General features: G+C 45.5%; 1 protein-coding gene across 2 annotated transcripts in view; it reads right to left on the bottom strand.

Annotated features, from left to right (window-relative positions):
- Positions 1 to 1,211, bottom strand: part of MAP7D3 (MAP7 domain containing 3) — a 34,950-nt gene extending 33,739 nt beyond the window's left edge. For both annotated transcript variants that reach the window (XM_022554254.2, XM_089904059.1), the window contains exon 1: positions 1,094 to 1,211. In XM_022554254.2, the coding sequence (XP_022409962.1) occupies positions 1,094 to 1,148 (55 nt within the window). In that variant the 5' untranslated portion in view covers positions 1,149 to 1,211. The remainder of the gene's footprint in view (positions 1 to 1,093) is intronic.
- Between the last annotated feature and the right edge of the window lie 19,443 nt (positions 1,212 to 20,654).

Here is a 20,654-nt window from a genome sequence, read left to right as displayed (position 1 = left end):
GAAAGTGTTTTTGCTTCTGACATTATTCTCTGGGGAGTTGATGCAAAGCGTTCTGAAGTAACATAAACCCTCCCAAATCGCAGCCGGTCTAATTTTTCAACTGCAAATGAAAAAAATCCCTAAGGATTTCAGTAAAATCAGCAAGGCTGTTTTATTCAAGTTCATATAGGAGGAAACTAGCCCGAGAACTAAAAGCAACCTCCCACAAGCAAGAAATACTATCTCGCTCAAGTAGCGAAGCAGTCTCCTGGACTAAGCAATGCCAAATCCTGCCAAATTTTATAAAATTAACAATTTCGCGGGGGGTGGGGGGGGACTTTTTGGCGATGGGACCAGTTTAGAAGAAAGCACTCTGAAGCGCTGAGTCCCGTTCAGTTCAGCCTAGGGTCTGCAAGATGTCCCACGGAAGGTGACATCCTGGAGAAGTCATGTGCTGAGGCAAACCAGGAGGAGCAGGGGGACCAAGTTTTATCCCAAATTTCAAAGCCAGACCCCCAAGGCCCCCTCCTCACCGGACCTTAACGAGACCTTGACCAGGAGGATGCGGGAGAGACCGGGGTTGCGACCGTGGGAGGGGATGAAAGCGCGAGAGCCCCGGGCAGAGGGAAGATTCCAGGGCTGCCCCGAGCCACGAGGACCGTCCCGGCTCCCGCACCTCCCGGGCAGCGGCGCGTCCGTTCCGGCGGCTGCTAGAGCGTCCGCCTCTCCCCTACGGCAGGCGGGGCTCGGGACCGTCCGCGGGCTACGGGGTGCCAGGCCCCCGCCCTCCCGCCCCAGCAGCGCCCGTTAGTTCTCTCGCGCCCCGCCCGCCCGCGGGGCTACGGCCGTTGGCGGTGGTAGCTGGGCCGCGGGACTTGGGCCGTTGGTGGCGCGGGCCGGCCGTCTCCCCTCCCGCCCGCGTCCCCTCTCGGCGCCCCGTCCCGTCCCAGGGCGCTCCGGCGGGGGTGAGGGGAGCACCCGACGGCGCGCGAGGCGACTCCGAAGTGAAGGTTTCCGGAGCGGGTCGCGCCGCTCCGACAGTCCCCGGGGCCGCGGGAACCCCGCCTCCCGCGCGGGCCCGAGCCCCCCCCCCGGGAGCCGCCGGCCCGCTCACCCATCCGTTCCCGCAGCCCCCTCAGGGATGTGCCACCACCGGCGCGCTCCGCCATCTTCAGAGCAGCCGAACGGGGAGCCGCCGCAGGCACTGGGTCCCCAGTGCGCAGGCTCTGGCGCGGCCGCCGCGGGGGCCGGGGCCGTGGCGCCGGGGGGCGGGAAGGGGCGGGGCCCAAAGGGCCGCCGCGCGCGCCTCGGACAAGCGATTGCCGAAGCGCTGCTTTTTGTGCACCACGTGGTGAGCCGCTGGGCGGCGACCACCTGGTGTAAATAAACCCTCTCCTACGTCCCGCGCTCTCCCAGCACCCTCCATCGTGGATGCCAGCCAATCATCAGCCGGCGTGGCCCTCCAACATTCCTTTTTTCTTTTCATCTCTTTTACCTAGAAACGCAGTAATGTTCTTTCCTTTCTTCATTCGTTCACTTAGGGAGCACTTCCTGAGTGCCTCCTGGGTGCGCTTGCATCAAGAGTTTGCTAGTCTTTGAAACACGACAGAAAGGCCCAAGTTGGGTGAAGAGGCCTAGAGAGGGGTTGGGAGAGAGATAGGTTCCTGTGAGGTGCTAGGGGTCCTGATCATGAGTAAAGACTTTAAGTTGTTGAGAATAAATCGTGACACTATTAGGTCTCAAAGTTGTGTGAATTATCTTAGGGTGTTTGTGGATCTTTAAAGTGAAGGAGAGGACTTATTGGTGTTAATCTCGCCAGATAGATATATAATATTCGTAAATGATTAGTATCCAGAATGCATAAAGATTTAAAAATTACTTAAGAAATAGGCAACCCCCCAAAAGTGAGCAAAAGGCATAAAGATGCCTTTCACAGGAAAGAAAACACAAATGGTCAATAAGCATAAGAAAAGATGCTCAAACTCTTAAGCACTCAAGAGAATACAAATGGAAACCACAGATATCATGTTACACCTACAGATTTGGCAAAAATTAAAGAGTGGAAAATAAATGTTGGTTAGGATGTAGTTTAATATTAGTGGAGAAAAATAATGCTGTAAATCAACTATACTTCAATTAAAAAGATACTAGTGAAAGGAAAAAACACTAGCGGGGGGAAAAAGTTTGGCATTATATCACCTGAAGCCCTGTTGCTACATATATACAGACACCAATGCTTTGCATGATATACATGATGGTAGCTATGATTATTATGACACACATGATTAGGGCACCAGCAAAACACATATACCTACACACAAATTCAGCTTTGATGAATTTATCTGGAACTTCACAAACAGAAAATCTAGAAAAATGCAACATCAGCTTTGTAGTTTCTTGCAAAACTGCTGAAAGTGAACCCATCTAATAATAAGGAAACATTCACCCAAATCCAAACTGTGGCATATTCTGCAAAACAACTGACCTGGATGCTTCAAAATGAAAGATTTTTAAAAACAAACATCGGGGAAGTGTTTCAGATCAGAGGAGGCGACAGAGACCAGGTGTAATAATGCATGATCCTTGATTAGAACCTAGATTTTAAAAAATTTTTTACAGGGCATTCATTATTGGAACAATTGGGAAAATTCAAATATGAACTGTATATTATATATTATTGTATCAAAGTCAAATTTCTTGGGTGTGAGAATGGTATCGTGGTCATGTAGGAAAATGTCCTTTTTCTTAAGAAGTAACTGCTGGATAAAGCATCATGTCTGAAACTTACTGTCAAGTAGTTCATAGGAACAAACAGAGCAAATATCACGAATATTAAAAACTCGTGAATCTAGATGGTTACACAGAAGCTCGTTTTACTCTTCTTTCAACTCTTAACATGGGTTTGAAATTTTTCAAAATAAGTTGGAGAATTTATTTTAAATCTAGAAAGATTGTCTTCAGCTTACTTCTAAACATCACCACTTTGAAAAATAAAACTTGATTTGGCATTACATATACAGGGAGTCACCCTCCATAATCTTTGCAGCATTTAGAACTTCTAAAGGTCTTAATCCTGCCCAGGTGTGTGTTGTGGGGGGCAAGTAGCAATAAGAGGTCTACAAGAAAACAAATACATAGGCTGGGAGCTGGGTGAGTAATTAAAATGGGTCCCATCAACAAGAACCTACTGTATAGCACAGGGAACTCTGCTCAGTACTCTGTAATAACCTACATGGGAAAAGAATCTAAAAAAGAGTGGATATATGCATATGTATAACTGATTCACTTCGCTGTACACCTGAAAGTAACACAACATTGTAAACCAACTATACTCCAATAAAAATTTTTCAAGAAATAAAATAAAATGGGTCCCAAGAGCTCAGAGGGATGGAAAATCACTCATGGTTGGGGTGATCAGAGAACACTTTGTGGAAAAATTGGCACTTATTTTGGACCTGAGGACCAAAAGAGAGGTCCTCAGGTAGCTTAGTGAGGCAATGCGCCCATCTGTGGCTAGATTGCACTATTTCTCAAAATAAGATGGAAATCTAGGTTTTAATGTAAAATCTCTTTTTAAACAATGATGACAAAGTTAAAAGTTTTGCAAAACAGGGTGCAGGGCAAATAAAATTATCAGATAGCTAATCAATGTTCGACTTTCCCAATTATCTCATTTTTTATGTTCAAATGAAAATCCAAACAAGGTCCACACATGGCATTAACTGATATGCCTTTTCGGTCTCTTTTAATCTATAGATAAACTCTTCTTTTCCTCTAACATCTTTGACAGATCACTGTGAAATTTACAACTCATTCATTCATTCAGTATTGGGGAGAAAGATCCCCTCAGATGTTTCCTTGGGGCTAGAGCAGCTCCCTAAAGAGCCCCCCACGAGACTGTCTGTACATTTCTCAGAAAATTAGTGGAACTGAAGACCGCCAGCTTGGGGAGAGTTAGTCTATTCTGGAGCCAACTCAGTCAGAGCTGGGAAAGAACCCAGGAGGCTTGACTCCTCTCTGCCCCTGTTTGGAAAGCCTATGTTCCCCAGTGAGCGAAAAAGAACTGGAATCCTGCTCACTATTTTTTTACTTGGCTATTTTTTCCCTTAAACCTGATACCAGCAGGAAAAATATTCAGAAACCCCACAGTCATAATAGGTCTGGGAAGTGTCACTAAAACATTGAATTCACATGTAATAAACACCCAGTGGACTTATCAAGTCTAACAAATTTGCATTTAAACTGCCACCATCACAGCTCTGTAGTAAGAGTTTTAAGCTTCACAGCCTTGAAATGGCTGTTCCTCTCCATCCTTAACTACCTGTCGGATTCATCCATCACACACACAGCAGAGTCAGGGCTCTGGTTTTTCGTTCTCCTCTCATTTCTGACTCTTGCCTCGCATCTGTTGCAGCTTGGCTGTGATGCAGGGGGAAGCGTGATGTTTCATTCTGGACTCACCTCTTGCCAATTCTACTCACATTTTCCTTTCTTTCCCCAAATCTGCACTTTCCTTCTCTCCTCAGTTACAGACTCACCTCAGGCTTTGGTCATTTCTTGTTTGGTTGATGGCAGCTTTCCCAGCTCCGGAATTCCTGCTGCAGCACCTCACCCCCGCTCCCCACAATGACCCTTCACCACCCCTCCCCCATTCCCCTTCCCTTTGCACTGAGGACCAGGGTGACCTTGCTCTCTTTCCAGGGATAGGGTGGGGGGCTGATTCTCATGGCCTGAGCTCACCAGGGTGGGGAGGCTGGGAGCTTCCGAGGAGAGGAAGAAGAGGCACCACTGTCAGTTGGATCAGACCAACCTCAGAGGGGGAGAGCACGGTGGCAGTGATGGCAATCTGCTTGGAGCAGTAGGTGCATCTTGGATACTCACAAGTAAACAGTAAGAGATATGTCATTTGTCCAGTGCCTACGCACTGGCAGGCACAGTGCTTAAGGTTTTACATGGATTGTTTCATATAATCCTCACCACTGCTTCATGTGATAGCTTCTGTTATCATCCTCATTTTGCAGATAAGGAAAGAGTTAACCTCCCCAGGGTTAGCACAGCTAGGAAGTGGCAGAGCCAGGATTCAAAGCCATGTATATCTAGTACTCCTTCCACTGTGTCTCCCAATTTACCAGGTGATGAGCCCTAGTCTACTCAACTCCTAACCCACGTCTTCACTTCTCCATTGATCCAGTCCCCACACTCAGGCTACTCACCTTGTGTCATGTGGGATCTCAGTTCCCGATGACCAGGGATCAAACCTGTGACCCCTGCAGTGGAAGCTCGGAGTCTTCACCACTAGACCATCAGGGAAGTCCCGAGATGCACTTTTCATCAGTGGTAACGTCTTCGTACAACTACATCTCTTAACCCAAGTATCACTATAGCAGTCTCTTAAGTCTTTACTAGGATTGACTCAAACTATTCCATAAGAAACCATTGAAAAATGGGTGTTTAACATGTCTGGCAGTAAAGATAAATAAGACTCCTCTTAAGCAGCCTTCCTTCTAGAAAGGCTCACAGGGTCCATAAATGCCAGGTACTCAGGACTGACTTCAAAATGCATGTGTAAAGGAAAATGTGCCACATCTAGTGCACTGTTTATCCTGCAATGAATATTTGTTGAATGAATGAAAGAGTATTGAAAGCCTCCACAGTACTGAAGGAGGAATTTTCGATGGCCACCGGGGTGTTGAAAAGGTCTAGACTTAAAATTATCAAAGGGCAAGAAAATGTCCTCATTTTTTTTCTTAACTTCAAATAAAGTAGAGCAAACATGGGCTGTGCCTTCTCATTCTAAATACAGGGCCTATAATATAAAGGAAGCTTCAGGGGATGCCAGAAAGTATAAAATATCAAAGAATGCCCTTTAAAGACACTTTGGAATTTCTAATAGAGCTAAAAATTGGTAAAATCTAGATGGGAGAAAATGAGAAGAAAAGAGGAGTCGGGATGGTTTGTTAAAACACAGATTGCTCGGCCTTGTTCCCAGAGTTTCTGATTCTCTAAGTGTTATTAGTTGTATAACTAACATATACCCCTAAGGAAATGTACCGAATGTCTACTGTGATGTCAAGTACAGCTGAGTGCTTAATATCGTTACACTCTGATGATGCTAAACATTTAAAAATTCTAATACAGATCTAGTGTCGTGTACATCCTGATACTTGACATTTGTTTACTGAGGGAAGACAGATACTTTGCCCTAGGTTTCACTGCAAGTCAAGATCTGGCCAAGACCTTGTGGGTGAGCATCGCAATGGAGGCAGGGGCATCACAGACAGGGAGCTGCCTGCAAGGATGCCTGAGAGCATTTTGTACCGCAGCTTCTTGTGACAGAGTGTAGTACAACACGCTGAACACACGGTTTTCCTTCTCTTCCCCACCTCCACCTGCTCAGGACAGTCCACGTGCATACGCACCTACATTTGAAAAGGAGTTAACATAGGTACGGGGCGGCGGGGGCGGGGGGGGGTGGGGGGAGTAAAGACAGCCAGATCACAGACAGGAAATGAAACGCAGAAGAAACTCCTCTCCTCACGACCCAAGAGGGGAATGTTTCCCGGGGTCAGAATGGTTAAACAATTGTGTCCTTAACTCTGCCTCTTCTTGAGGACCCCTTTGCAAAACTCAATTGTTTGTCGCTGAACTGCTACAGTTGCAGAGCCGAAAGCCTGCACTGTAAACCTCATTGTTTTTTCATGGCCGGCTCCCAGGGCTATTTAGACAATGTATACTTTGAGAGACAAAAGGACCCAAGAGGACAAAGGGGAACTGTGTGCACGCTCTTCTTCGGGAAACGTGGGTCTGTGGGGATGCACACGTGGGCAGCGGAGAGCCGAAGCAGGCTTCCAGCAGGGCTCTCATCTCCACGCAGCTGGGGTAAAGGACTCAGTAACAACACGGAACAAAACTTCTAAAGGCCCCACAGCCAGCCCCTCGAAAAGAAAACCCTCCAGAGTTTTCAGAGAAGACTCTTGGGGTGGATGGGGGGGAGAAGAGGAAAAGAGCAGGTCATCCCTGAGGCCAAGTGAATAGACCATCGTTTTCTGCTCTCAGGAAAGACACATACCCTTGACTTTGCTTTTCTTTAGTTTCCAGATATTAGTGTCTGTTGAGGACACATCACTGAATGTGAGAGCTGGGAAGGAACGTCAAGGCCACTAAGTTGAGTCCTCTCATTTCCCCCTGAGGCTCAGAGAGGCGTGTTGACTCAAGTTCCCACTGCTGGAACCCAGGTCTCCCTACACCCTATCTAATGCCCTTACGTCTGCCCACAAGTGAAAGGCTGTCCAAACAATCTTTTGGAAGAAGAAAAAAAAAGTGAGAATTGCTGACCCAGTGCTGGGAACCACTATGTCATCCAGCTGGAATTTGACCTATATCCTCCCAATGAAACTGAAACGGACATGGGAGGGAAACAGATGGAGACCCCGCTAAGTTGAGAAAGACACACTTAAAGGATGTTGAACAGGCGTTATTTTTGTGAAGGAACCAATGAGCTGGCCCCTACCTGCTGCTGCACACAATTCTCACTACTTCCTCTCAGGAACCCTGTTCTCCAACAGCAAGACCAGGCACACGCCTGGGCTCCAGCTGGCCTCTTGATCTACTCTTCCCCCACCTCACGGAAGTGTGATTCAATTTCAAGATAATCTGACTCCAGACTTCTCTGGAGCTTTCCAGAGGTCTGAGGAGCTACAGCAAGAGAGGGCTGCTCAAAACAGTGCCTGGCGGTCTATGCCGGGGGCTAAAAGCGTGGCCGTATCCAGTTGCTATTTGAGTCTAGGAGTGGAGGTGGGGATGAAGGAGATGGGCCAAGCACCAGCCGAGCCCGAGAGGCTTCATTGAAGGAACGGTTCTTAAAACCAGGCTTTATAAATGGTGGCTATTTATTGGCTAGTACATTCTTTTTTTTTTTTTTTTTTTTTTTTGCGGTACGCGGGCCTCTCACTGCTGTGGCCTCTCCCGTTGCGGAGCACAGGCTCCGGACGCGTAGGCTCAGCGGCCATGGCTCACGGGCCCAGCCGCTCCGCGGCATGTGGGATCTTCCCGGACCGGGGCACGAGCCCGTGTCCCCTGCATCGGCAGGCGGACTCTCAACCACTGCGCCACCAGGGAAGCCCTGGCTAGTACATTCTTATACGTGTTACCCTCAGAACTCTGCGCAGTGCTCTGTAGAGGGTTTGTATTCAATATGTTTTTGTTGTCGATATTATTATGCCTGGAGATAATTAATTCAACTGAAACACACCCAGGAGGAACTGTTCAGAACTACCCAGTTCTTTTCTCTCTCTCTTTGGAAGGAGGGGCGTGTATGCCGAATTCTGGTTCCTTCCGGATACGCCTGCACTGCGAAGCTGCCGATGAGGCTGACTTCAGAAAGAAGGTGTGAGGAATAAAGCACTGAGTTCAATTTTAGTTGTGTAGAAATATTTGAGCAGTCTGCTTGGTGGTGTTTTCATGATTAAAAATGACCCCGTGCATGCACCCGACAGGAACACGGGCCACAGCCGGCCTGACATATGCTTTTTCCCATCTCCATATGTTTCATTTATATCTTAATCCCCAGCCTGCTGGGAAAGAGCCGGGTAGGATGACACTTTGGGGACCGCTGTCAGTTGGTTTCATGCTATTTTCTTAGCCTATGGTTTTCACACATCCTTCACTATGAGCTGGAATCTGGCGCCGGGCCTGTGGAATTGCCATAGGGCTGACTGCAGGGGAAAGAAAATTCGAAATGTGAAATGACTTTGTTCACATGTGAGTCGGGGATGTGTTTGCTCTGTTTATAGAAGGAGGAAATGACATTTGAAGAAAATTGGTTCAGGGAGAAATGCTGTCATTATATAAGCATTCGAAATTTAGTGACTAACTGGCATCCTTATGAAGTTCCCAAACGTGCCCTTTGCCCGTTGCTGTGTGGTGAAAACAGCATGGGCTTTGGAGCGCAGTACATCTGGGCTTGCTTCCCAGTCCTGCCACTTAAAGACTCTTCGACCCTGACCCTCAGTTTCCTCATCTGTAAAATGAGGATAATAACAGTTGCTTAAACTGTTTTACTGATCTTGAAATCAGTTGATATAAAGCTCAATATACAGTATGAGCTCAATATAAAATAGTAGTGGGGGCTTCCCTGGTGGCGCAGTGGATAAGAGTCTGCCTGCCAATGCAGGGGACACGGGTTCAAGCCCTGGTCCAGGAAGATCCCACATGCCGCAGAGCAACTAAGCCCATGCACCACAACTACTGAGCCCGCATGCCACAGCTACTGAAGCCCACGCGCCTAGGGCCCGTGCTCTGCAACGAGAGAAGCCACCACAATGAGAAGCCCGCGCACCGCAACGAAGAGCAGCCCCCGCTCACCGCAACTAGAGAAAGCCCACGCACAGCAACGAAGACCCAACGCAGCCAAAAATAAATAAATAAATAATAAAATAAAATAGTAATAATAACTATAGCTAATATTTCAGAGGCAGGTACTGTGTGCTGGGCACCGAGTTATGCACTTGCTTTTTTCACATTGTCCCACTTATTTTGACAATAATGCTATGAGGTCAGTAGAATTATCCCCTAAAATGCTAGTACTATTAATCATGACGATATACCACACAGCTCAGATTGGGATAATCGCATGCTTTTTAATCTTGCTTTTTCTCCCTCATCTGCCCGCACACCTCCCCACCCCCGTCCGCACTGGTTTTCATTTGTGGTCAGAGGGCTGGAGATGTCTCACCAGGTGATAGGGGAATGGAGACAGGAGGCCAAGGGAACAAGCATTTTGCCACCCAAATGCTGGAAGAGGGCTTTGCAGTCAGAGACAAGCGATCAAATTTTCATGCAAAGAATACTAATTGTGTGGAACTAACAAAGAGGCTTGTTTGAGGGGAAACAAACACGAGAGTCATTCAGATACTTGAAATCTTTTTTTAAATCAGAATACTGGAGCTTCACAGAGGCCAGTCCCTTTGTGTTCCTACTCCCCCGCCCCCCTTCCTTCTTAGCTTCCCTCAGCGGTTGGGGGGCGGGGGAGAAGGCCTGTTTCAGAGCGGGGCCAGGTAGGGCCTATTCCCTTCAGGTGGCGGCAAAGCCTGAGGTGCAGAGACCCAGCCGCTCCCTCCCCCGGGCACGTCTCCCTGTGGGGAAGACACAAGGCGGGAGCAGACAGATGGCAGCCACTAGGATGCTTTCTGTCCCCTCATTTCTTACAAACGGAAACGGCCTTGTTGGAAGTTAGCCCTTGCGACCTCTCTTGAGGGTAAGGCAAAAGCTGAAGCAGCCTCAGATGAGAATCTGCCTCAGGAGCTCATAGTCAGCCTCAGCGGCTCATGGCACAGAGGGAAGCATAGGGACCTTGAAGGTCTAGAAGGGGTTAACCCAGGTCACGTGTCTGAACACACCGCCCCGCCCACCTCCGAAGGACGGCGGGCACTCGGAAGTGAAGCCTCCTGCGTGAGAAGCTTATTTAAATGCTAACTGAAAACAGCAGATTCTATTTTCCCTTTGGCCTCCGGGAAGCCACAGCACAGAATTTTGACATTTTTCACTAACACTGTCTGTGCATGGTCCCAAATTCTTTCTGAGCACGTCTCCCCGTCCCTGCCACTTCTGCCACATTTCTGGGTGTGGTAGAAAAGAAGCGCTTTCAGTCTGGTCCCCAGAATTCATGGAAATATGAAAGAGAGTATTATAACATTTTGTATTGTGTCTTGTTTTAAAATCGAAAAGTCCTGTTTTTCTCCAGTGGCGTTTTAATCACACTTCAAGACAACCTGTTGTGAAGGGACACTTTTGGGGTAAGGCCAGGGACAGAAAAACTCAAATTAGGACTTTTTAGATAGCTCAAAGACAATTTTGAGAGCTTAGAGATTTACTACTATTTAGTCAGCTTCCCTCTTCATTTTACAAAGGAGGCAACTTAGAGAGAGACTTGTCCAAGGTCACACAGTGAGTAAATGGCAGATCCATATATTTTAAAGTCCCATTTTCAAAATGCTGTTATACACAATCCAAATGATCATCTCAGCAGGGGGCATTTTTGTGTGTAGAAATTGACAAGCTGATGGGTTGTCACCAGGATTAAATAACAATAACGTCTGCAAAGTGGCATAAACAGTAGCTAAGCAAAACGAAATTAAAATGTTCTATCCATTACACACTCCTTTCCTTGATATTTATGTCCACATACATTTTGAGTTTACAGAGTTGTAACATTTGTGTCTATATCACATCTTGATCTCTCTTTTTCACTTAACACAGACCCCATACTTACCATTTTAATGCCGAAAGAACACTCCATCTGGTCCGTAGACTCTACTTTTTTTATACACGCTACCATTATTGAACATTTGGGCGGTTTCCAGTGTTTCACCGTTATATATAGCAGGGCTAGGAACAACCTTACATAGCTTCCCACCCCCCACCCCGTGCTCCTTTTTAGTTGATTTCTGTGGAGAATGTTCTCAAAAATGGAATGAGACATATAAAGAGCTTTCAAAGCAGATTGCTCTCCAGAGAAATACCACCAGTTTACTGTGTTTGTGTGTCATCGGTGATGGGAGACTACAGCATTGGAGAAAAAAGTGGTTTAGCTCTTCTGTCTGGGCATAGAAAAGGAACTTGGGGGTTCTTGACTGAAACTTCCTAGCCTGCCCCTGGTCACCCCACCCTTCAACCCTCGGCAGTGTTAGTGCTTTCCTGGCCTTTTTTCTAACTTCCCCCTTCTGCACAGAGTCTTGGAGCAGAAGCAACCATGCTAATACAGAAGAGGATGAACAGTTTTGAATCAAGAGGTAAAATCTAACAAAAGCAACACACGGAAGTGTGACTGACCCAAGTGCTTCACCAAATAAAATGTTGGGGATTCACTTGTAAATTTCCATCATGGACAAAAAGGTGATTTTAGTTTCAAAGATCAGTTGATAAGAAAAGCCTGCCAATTCAGAGAGAAAAATCTCACTGTGGATCTATGTATCCATGTGTTTGAATTTGAACATTTGGCCCAGTGGACTTGGGGTGTCTCTTCTGACTTCTGTCACTCACAAACTGTCGATGATTCAATAATAACAAGTTACATTTTTGAGTGTTAAGGCCCTGTGCTTCCATGCATCATCTCATTTAATCCTCATAACCACCTTTGGAGTGGATACTATGATCATCCCCATTTTACAGATGAGGAAACTGAGGTTTAGAAAGATTAACTTGCCCAGAGTCACGCAGCTGGCAAGTGCCAGAGCTGTCATATGAACTCAGGTCTGTTTGATTCTAAGGCCTTTGTGCTTGATCTTGTCCTGCCTCTCATACTTTCTTGGTTTATGTGATGGTGACTTATCTGCCATACTGACTCCAGTGTTGTTTCAAGGATCAAATGAGAGAAAAATCCCAGAGTGCTTTGTAAAGAGTAAACAAAACATTGTATAGATGTGCAGGCATTTTATAAATGTGAGGCATGATCATCACTTGGATTTAATTTAGCTACTGTGATGCTATAGGACTCTACCGGGCCACATCACCTGACCCAGCCCTAGGCTTTCCGGAGAGACTCCGTCATTTCTGTTTTAAGAACAATTTCTGAGAAGTGGGTCCCCAGTTATAGTTACACTGTGATATTTGCAAATGCAGTGCTCCCCCCACGATAGAGCTGTGAGGAGAAAGACGAGACACACAGGTGCTGGTGCCATTGCTCTGATGGCCTGATCCATGGTTCAAAAGGAGTCACGTGGAGTAGATGGGGGCGTGGTACTCATCCGGCCCAGGTCTTACTGGAGTGGGTAAGTCATGAAACTGGCAAGTTAGCGAAGGAGCTGCTGCGTCTCATTTCCTCTCCTGAGGGAGAAACCAGGAGTTAGGCACAGTTCACCTTAATACCTGAGCCAGAGACCATTGGGAGGCTGTTAGCCATGAAAGAGGCCTTAGATAGCCTCTCACCGGACACCGACACCTCCCATTTCTTATTTCCTGAATAGAGCTTTATTGTTTTTGTTAAAAATGCATGCACTGTTCATTGACTTTAATGAGCTCTGATGTGGCACAGTTGTTATTTCTATCATTCTTCTCCCACACATAAAGTGTTTCATTATTACGGTACTAGAAGGTTTCCCCCATGAGCCTACAGGGGATTTGTCATGACCGCTTTAAAAAAATTTCTACTCGCAGGGGAGGGGGCTGCAAGATGTCAGAGAGTAGGGGTTGGGAAATAGGAAAGATGTGTTGTTTCTTTTTGAAATTATATGCCACAAAATGAGTGATTATTACATATACAATGTCATATATTAACATGAAAAAAAGTTCAGTTCCCAAGCTTGCAAAAAAATTTACATGAGCTCTCTAGATTCCATGTTTCTAATGGAATGTAGAGTGGTAAACAGATCTTTTAAAGATAAAGAGAATTTTTAACAGAAAAAAATAACAAGATCAATGGATGAATGTTGTTTGTCACACGCTCAATAAATTATGTTAATTCTTTTTAAAAATAAATTTTATTATTTATTTATTTATTTGGCTGTGTTGGGTCTTTGTTGCTGCACGCGGGGGCTTTCTCTAGTTGTGGTGAGCAGGGGCTACTCTTCACTGTGGTGCGGGGGCTACTCATTGCAGTGGTTTCTCTTGTTGTGGAGCACGGGCTCTAGGCACGCAGGCTCAGTAGTTGTGGCACATGCATTCAGTAGTGTGGCTCGCGGGCTCAGTAGCTGCGGCTCACGGGCTCTAGAGCACATACTCAGTAGTTGTGGCGCACGGGCTTAGTTGCTCCACAGCATGTGGGATCCTCCCGGACCAGGGATTGAACCCACGTCCCCTGCATTGGCAGGCGGATTCTCAACCACTGTGCCACCAGGGAAGCCCTATGTTAATTCTTAATTTAAAAAAATGCATGCACTGTGCCTATGCAGAAAAGAGAAGGAAAACTGTGTATGTCATGTGTTGTATCAGACTCTGTCATGGGAAATTGTGGAACAACATGCCTTTGGGCATACCTGCGTGTGATGCAGCTGCTTGTGTGACATGCCTGCCTGTCTGTGACACGTCTCCCTGAGTGTGCTCTGATTCCCGGTCCCCTACATGCATGGTCTCTAATTCTAGTAAAACCCTATGAGGTAGACACTATTATTATGCCTATATCACAGATGCGGAACTCAGTCTGCCCCAGGGTACACAGCTACTAAATGAAACTGTCAGCACATTCACCTCCCAAAAGAAGGAAAGGAGAAGACATGGGGACTGTGACTTAAGAGACCCGAGTTCTAGTTCCCACAGTGCCACTACCTACCTGGGTGACCTTGGCCAAGTCACTCCAGTTCTATTCCATCCTCTACAAATTAAAGGCTCCTACTCCCTTATGGCTTTGGTTCTTTCCTGGCTTTACATTCTATGTCTCTTTCTGAAGTCTGTATCATTATTTGCGATTACTTGTAATTGGAATGAAACCTGTTTAGTTGCTCAGGAGAATAGAACTAGAAGTACTAAGTGTCAAGGTCCCGAATCCAACATATTAGGTGAGGAGGTCATCATAGAAACGACAGTAGAAAGGACGGTTTCTATTGATATTTGGCAAAGCTGAGTGTTGCTGCCACCTAGTGGGGGAAAGGAGCGTGGCTTCCAGGCAAAGCCTGCTCCTTCTGTGCTAACCTAGGGAAAAGCTAGCAGAAATCACCCAGTTGACCAGTAATACGGGACTTCACAGATACGTTAAATCTTACACGGTTTCTACAAGCCAATCACTTTCCCTTTGACTAAAATGAGGTTGGGAGAATTGCTTCTCTGGGCATTATTATTAAGTAGATGTGATATTGTGTATACACTGGATCCTTTCCCGAGGTCCTCTGTCTCTCTCAGGTGGAATCCCAGAACCCTAGAAGGTCTGAGCAGGAAGGAAACATCCTCAAACAATTTCTAGGGCAACGCATCTCATAGTACAGAGGAAAAATGTTTTGGCCAAGGTCACACGGGTAGTTAACATAGGCAGAGGTGACAAGAGATTGGTCCCAGAACTCTGAAAACTGATCTGATAAAATCCACCCCAAATGGACAAGATTAGATATTTGTAAAATCACCTTTTGAGGTGAATATAGCTCCCGGGCCTGGGACAAGATTAGGAGACGTAATCAACGATATTTACATATTTAAAGAAAGCCTGAGGGTGCTGGTGGGAAGGCAGGGGTGGTCAGGCCAGAAACCGGGAGGCTCAGACCCTGAGGGGAGCGTTAAGCACTAGAAGGCACTCTCTGTGCAGGGAGGAGGGAAGGGCTCGGTCCCTGGGACTCCTGGAAGCCCCCAGCCAGCGATCTCAATCTTCCTGAGAGGCAGTCCCACCCTTGGGGGAGTGACCATAGCTCCCAGTGGACCAGGCTTTATGTTACCTTTTCCTCTGCCTGTAAGAAAGAATATCAGACCAATAACGATGTAAAAAAAAAAGAAAGAATATCAGAAGTGAGACTGAAAGCAATGGTTATTGCTGGATAACTTGCCTCTGCTAGAATGTATTTAAAAAGTCAAAAGCTTTTGCTACTATTATAAGAAATCACTTGCAACAAACTCATAGGCCTTAGTTGAAGTGGCCCACGTACTCTTGTAATGATCCTCTGCACAGTCAACCGCCTTTAATGATGATGACGATGACGGCTAACATCACCAAGGGCATCCATTGAGGCAGGGCCTTTGCCTTTATTATCTCATTTACATCTGACAAAAGCCCAACGAGGTAATAATTACGATCCTCATTTTACAGCAGAGTAAAATGCGCTAATGCCAGGAAGCAGGAAGTGTACACTCTGGCTAGGGGACTTGTACCTTTCCACCTCTAGGACAGGAGTCCCTTCTCGCCACGCGGACCCCATTGTAAATGTGCGCAGATGCATTCTAGTAATCCAGCCTCTCCTCAGGGAACTGATCCAGCAGTTTGGTAGGCTAGTTGCCTGTAGGGGGAGAGATTACCTCGGGAAAACATTTTCCTAATTTCCAACAAATTGTTTGCTGGGCGGAAGGGGAGGGGGAGATAGATGTAGGAAGACAGGTGATTAAGGGGAAGAATTTTTGATTATCTGTTGTTCAGCTCATCAGAACAATTGCAATTGCTTCTCGCTCTTAACGTGGATTCTTAAGAATTGACTGTATAGTTAAGTGATTCAAACCTTCCTTCCTCTCTCACACAAAAGTCCCTTCAGTAATCAACAAGCATGCCCAGAATTATTCACTAAAAGGGATGGACTTCCTTCCAGTGTTTGTTGTCAAATATGAGCCTGTCTTCCTCCCATTACATTATCAATTAGGTGAAGAGTTTCCATGAACAAGACTCTATCATCTTTTACATATAAATCTATGTAATATGAACAGAATATGCACAATAGTAATTTTACTCTTGCACCACCCCTCCTCGCTTTTGATCTGTTTTTTTGGTTCCTTAGGCTAAGAATACATGCGAAGGCTAATATAGCATTTTATGCTATCTCTCTATGGATTTTTGTTTTTAAGGCGGAGAATAATAAACAAGGGCATTTAGAAAAGGTCAACAGGAAATAGTTGAACACAAACTGAGAATGTTGTTAAAAAAGAGGAAGTGAGTCGGGGACTAAAGACAGCCTTGTGTCGGGAGGGTCATCAAAAAAGAAGAGGCTTCTAAAAAGAAAAACAGAGGCCTCACCTCGTGCCTGGACTCCACACACCAAGTCTAGACTATCAGCAGAATTTTCCGCTGTTTCCTGAAATAAACCCAAGCTGCCTGTAGACTGACCACAAGTTGCCTCCATGGGTTGAGATTATGTCTTCTATACCGTTAAAATCCCCCAGATTGCCTACTCTAGTTTTAGTATGTTTTAGATCCTCAATAAATACTTAGTGAGTCAAAATGGACTTTGTAATGAGATTCCAGGCTTCAAGAATCAAGGTGCTTTTTATGGCGAAACTGCAAAAGAAATAAGAAACTACAGATTTCATTTCAGAGTGTGAAGGGGAGACTGTAAAGGTAGTAAATGTTCTCATCTCATTGTATATGAATCATAACTGTAATAATGCAGCCAGCAGTGCGTATGGGAAGTTTTTCAGTGACTTGTTACAGCCGCCTTCCAATTTAGCTGTTACCTTTACTGTACGATTCAGTGAAATAATTTTTTGATTAAAAAAAACTCCCTCCAAAAAAACTCCCTCCGTGGTGCATGTGTGTGTGTGTGTGTGTGTGTGTGTGTGTGTGTGTGTGTTGTTTAATCCAAAGAAGATAATATTGAAAAGCATTTTTAGGATTAGGGCAATTCTTACTACCAGAAGTCTGCTGTCACTTACATGGTGTGATGTGTGAGAAATTCCCAAAGACAACCCTTTCTCTCCCTAGCTCTCCCATGCTTTTCTCCTCAAAATCCTGAGGGGGTAGGTAAGGTCTTGTCTCTGGATGACCTCTGTTAAAATCATGTATTTGGGAAGAAGGGGGTAGAAACCACCTGAAATCTTGGAAGGGAGCAATGATTATGTGCCAAGCATAATGTTGCCAAATATACACATGAAAAGATGCTCAAACCTCATTAGTCATTAAGGACATGCAAATTAAAGCCACAGTGAGATCCCACCGCATACCAATCAGGATGGCTAAAACAAAAAGCAGAGTATCTGGACCTCTTGTATATTGCTGATGAGATGAGAAATCTTCAAAGAAGCAGGATGAAAATGTGTAATATTTGGTCTCTTGTCTAGAATGGAGCTTTTTTTATTGGGGGCTACAATGAAGTATTGTTATGAGCAGGGGTAATAGCTAAAAACAGTAGTGGCCAAGTGTTATGTGGCGACTAAGTCATTCCAGAGTGACATGAAGCACCCTAGAGAAAGACTTAAGTTCATTATATCAGCCTGAAGCCTGGTCCAAAGTGGGGAGTTTATTTGACATTCTTTCTATTAAAATTACAGGGTCTCCGGGGGCCAGACTAATTCAGGGCTCCCTCTAATGACTGTGTCATGCTGCCTTTTTTAGTCCTCAGGTTTATGTACAAATTTGCTGTGTCCTGAATTAGTTACAGCACCCTGAGCTTCCCAGGACTGGTTAGTGTTGGAGAACATCTCCTGATAAAGGGATGCGTGTGGTCATAGGATTTGCTGTACCTTTCACTATCAGTAGTGATTACTTCCCCTCATTGATGGCTTCGGCTTTCATTGAGCAACAGTAGGGCACTTCCCCCGTTCTGTCATTTCCCTGACAACTATGAAGGTTGTCAAGGTTACCTGCTTATCTACACCTGACTCAAATCACCCGCCTGGCCTGGGAGCTCGGGGCAGCTTACTAGACGGATGTTGTCACGGTTGTGTTTGCCTGACTACCTGCCAATTTGGTTAAAGTAGTCAAATAAATACGCTCTCTGCCTTTTACCCCTGGAAGGAACCTGTCTGGAGTTAATTGTTAAGTAGAGAGCATCAGATAATCTGAATAAATATAAATTGTGTTATACAGGGCAACTAAATCAAGCTGCAGAGTAATCTAAAGTGACAACTACTATATGTAAGCAAGAGTCTGTGTTGTTATTACATCCCTGGATTGCTCACATGGAGGTCATTTTTTTGGACTAGAGATTACCACCTGGTTGATTTTATTCCAGTTAGTTTGGCTGAATACCATCGATCAGAAAACAATTCATCTGACTGTGGTCATTTCTAATCTTTCTGATAGAATTGAGGACTTTTTCAGTCACGGAAACAGACATTTTTGTATGGCTTTATATTTAGGAATTTGGAGTCCCTTCCCTCTATAAAGGATTCAAAACTTCCATTCTTTTTCTTAAAATAAAACACACATCTGCCTGAAGGCTGAAAGTTTCTGATATGTTACCTATTATTTGTATAATGAAATCACTAAACACTCTGAAAATGATCTTCCTCTTTACCTCCAGTCCTGCATCATCTTGGGGGTGACTTTAATATCTATATCTCTTTTCCATCTAGAACACTCTATGACTCCCAGCATCTTACAGGGGCCCGTTCAAATGAGGGGCCCTGACATTTACCTGAAGCTTCATTAGCTTTTTTAGCTTAGTAGACTAAGTTCTGTTAGAACAGGGACCATGTCTAATTTTGCTGATCATTAAATCTTTAGTATTTAGTGTGGTGTCTGGAATAGAACAGGCGCTCGCTAAATATTTCTTTGTCTAGCACAGTGCCTGATGGGACCCGGGGCTGGGCTGAATGAAACAGAGTAGAGAAAAGCCCTATACTTCTCAAACTTTCTGTAGGCAGAATGCCAACCCCTAAATAGCCTGTGTAAACGATAGGATCTGGGCAGATTTATGAATGGGGGAATGAGGAAGGAAGCAAATCACATGCCCAGGTTGCCCTAGACTAGGAAGCCAGGGGTATTATGTGAGTGGGGCTATCTACCAGTATCCCTCTAAGCCTCACTGGGGACGAGCAGGAGGCTGTTCTCCACAGCCAACAGAAGGGGAAAGGAACAGGGAATCAGAAAGCAATGGTCTAGTACTGATCACTATAACCGCCATTTGCCAAGTTTCAGGCTCCATGCTCAATATTTTCCCATAGATTATCTCATGTCTTCCTCATAATCAGTCTCTAAGAGAGATCTCACCTCCATTTCATGCTGTGGAAGCTAGGCCTCAGGTTGGTCCCGAAGTCAGCAGCGTTCCCACACAAGTCCAAGGCCCTCTAACCCTGGGCTTTCTGAGTTCAGAGCCAGAACTCCCTTTTAACCACTATTAGCTGGAAGAAGAGTCTAGAATAGCACAGAGCCTCCCACAAGGGAGGGTCAAAGTAGCTTCCAGGGTACACCTGGGTCAGCTGCTAGAGAACCAGACAAACAGGTTTCTTGCCCATTGGTCAGGGGACCCATTTGGTCTGAGCAGCGACTAGGGCCGGAGGCAGGGTAGGACCAGGGAAGGACAAGGCCAATACAATGAAAGGGAAATATCCAGCACCTAGGAGAGCTCCAGGTTTGCTTCTCAGAGGGGCTGGACCTGGCAATGCTCCTGGCCTTCTCATTTGCTCAAAGAGCTTCCCCAGGTCAAGCAATCTGTTCAGTGTGGTGACTGGGTGGCCTGGGCTGCTGCTGCGTTAAGATGAGACGTGCGCCAGACTTCTAAGCTGTAGCCCAGCGAAGCCCCTGAACCCGGCCCCTGCCCTGAATTCTTGAGCAATGGAAACAGCAGTGACAGCTGTGAAAACATGCAGCCTTGCTCATCTTGGCATTGAGTTATAGAGCACATCGTCATTATAGAGGGAATCAGTAACATCTGTCTTTCCTGGCCTTTACTTAACTTATTCGAGTTAGGAAACCTCTCCATGCTCCCACTCTGTAACTACTGTAAATGATGCAAAAGAGGAGAGAGAGACTTGAGACAGAAAGAGGGAAGGAGAATTAATTTACCACTGGGTGAAATGAAAATGTACTGAAGTGTAATGGAATTTCATTAACTTCGGAAATGGTGATGAATGCTGTCCAAATAATTCTTACTAATGCATAATTCACAGCTGAAAATAGAGCCAAACTCTCCTAAAAAGCACATCCATTTATGCCCCCAAGTTAATTTGGTGTGTTATTCAGGATGGTTGACAGGATAAAAGATCTACTATGAAATTTAATCATCTATTAAGATTGGGAATCTATGAGTCTTTCTAGTTTAGTAGATGATGGTAGCTGATAACAAGTGGCATCTTCAGAGGCAGACACCCACAGTCCTCGTTCTCATAATTTGAATCTC

This window comes from Delphinapterus leucas, chromosome X (genome assembly GCF_059928025.1).
Source record: "Delphinapterus leucas isolate spDelLeu-1000000601 "Yukka" chromosome X, BTC_Dleu_Yukka2, whole genome shotgun sequence".
NCBI lineage: Eukaryota > Metazoa > Chordata > Mammalia > Artiodactyla > Monodontidae > Delphinapterus > Delphinapterus leucas.
This window is presented reverse-complemented; position numbering and strand designations above follow the sequence as displayed.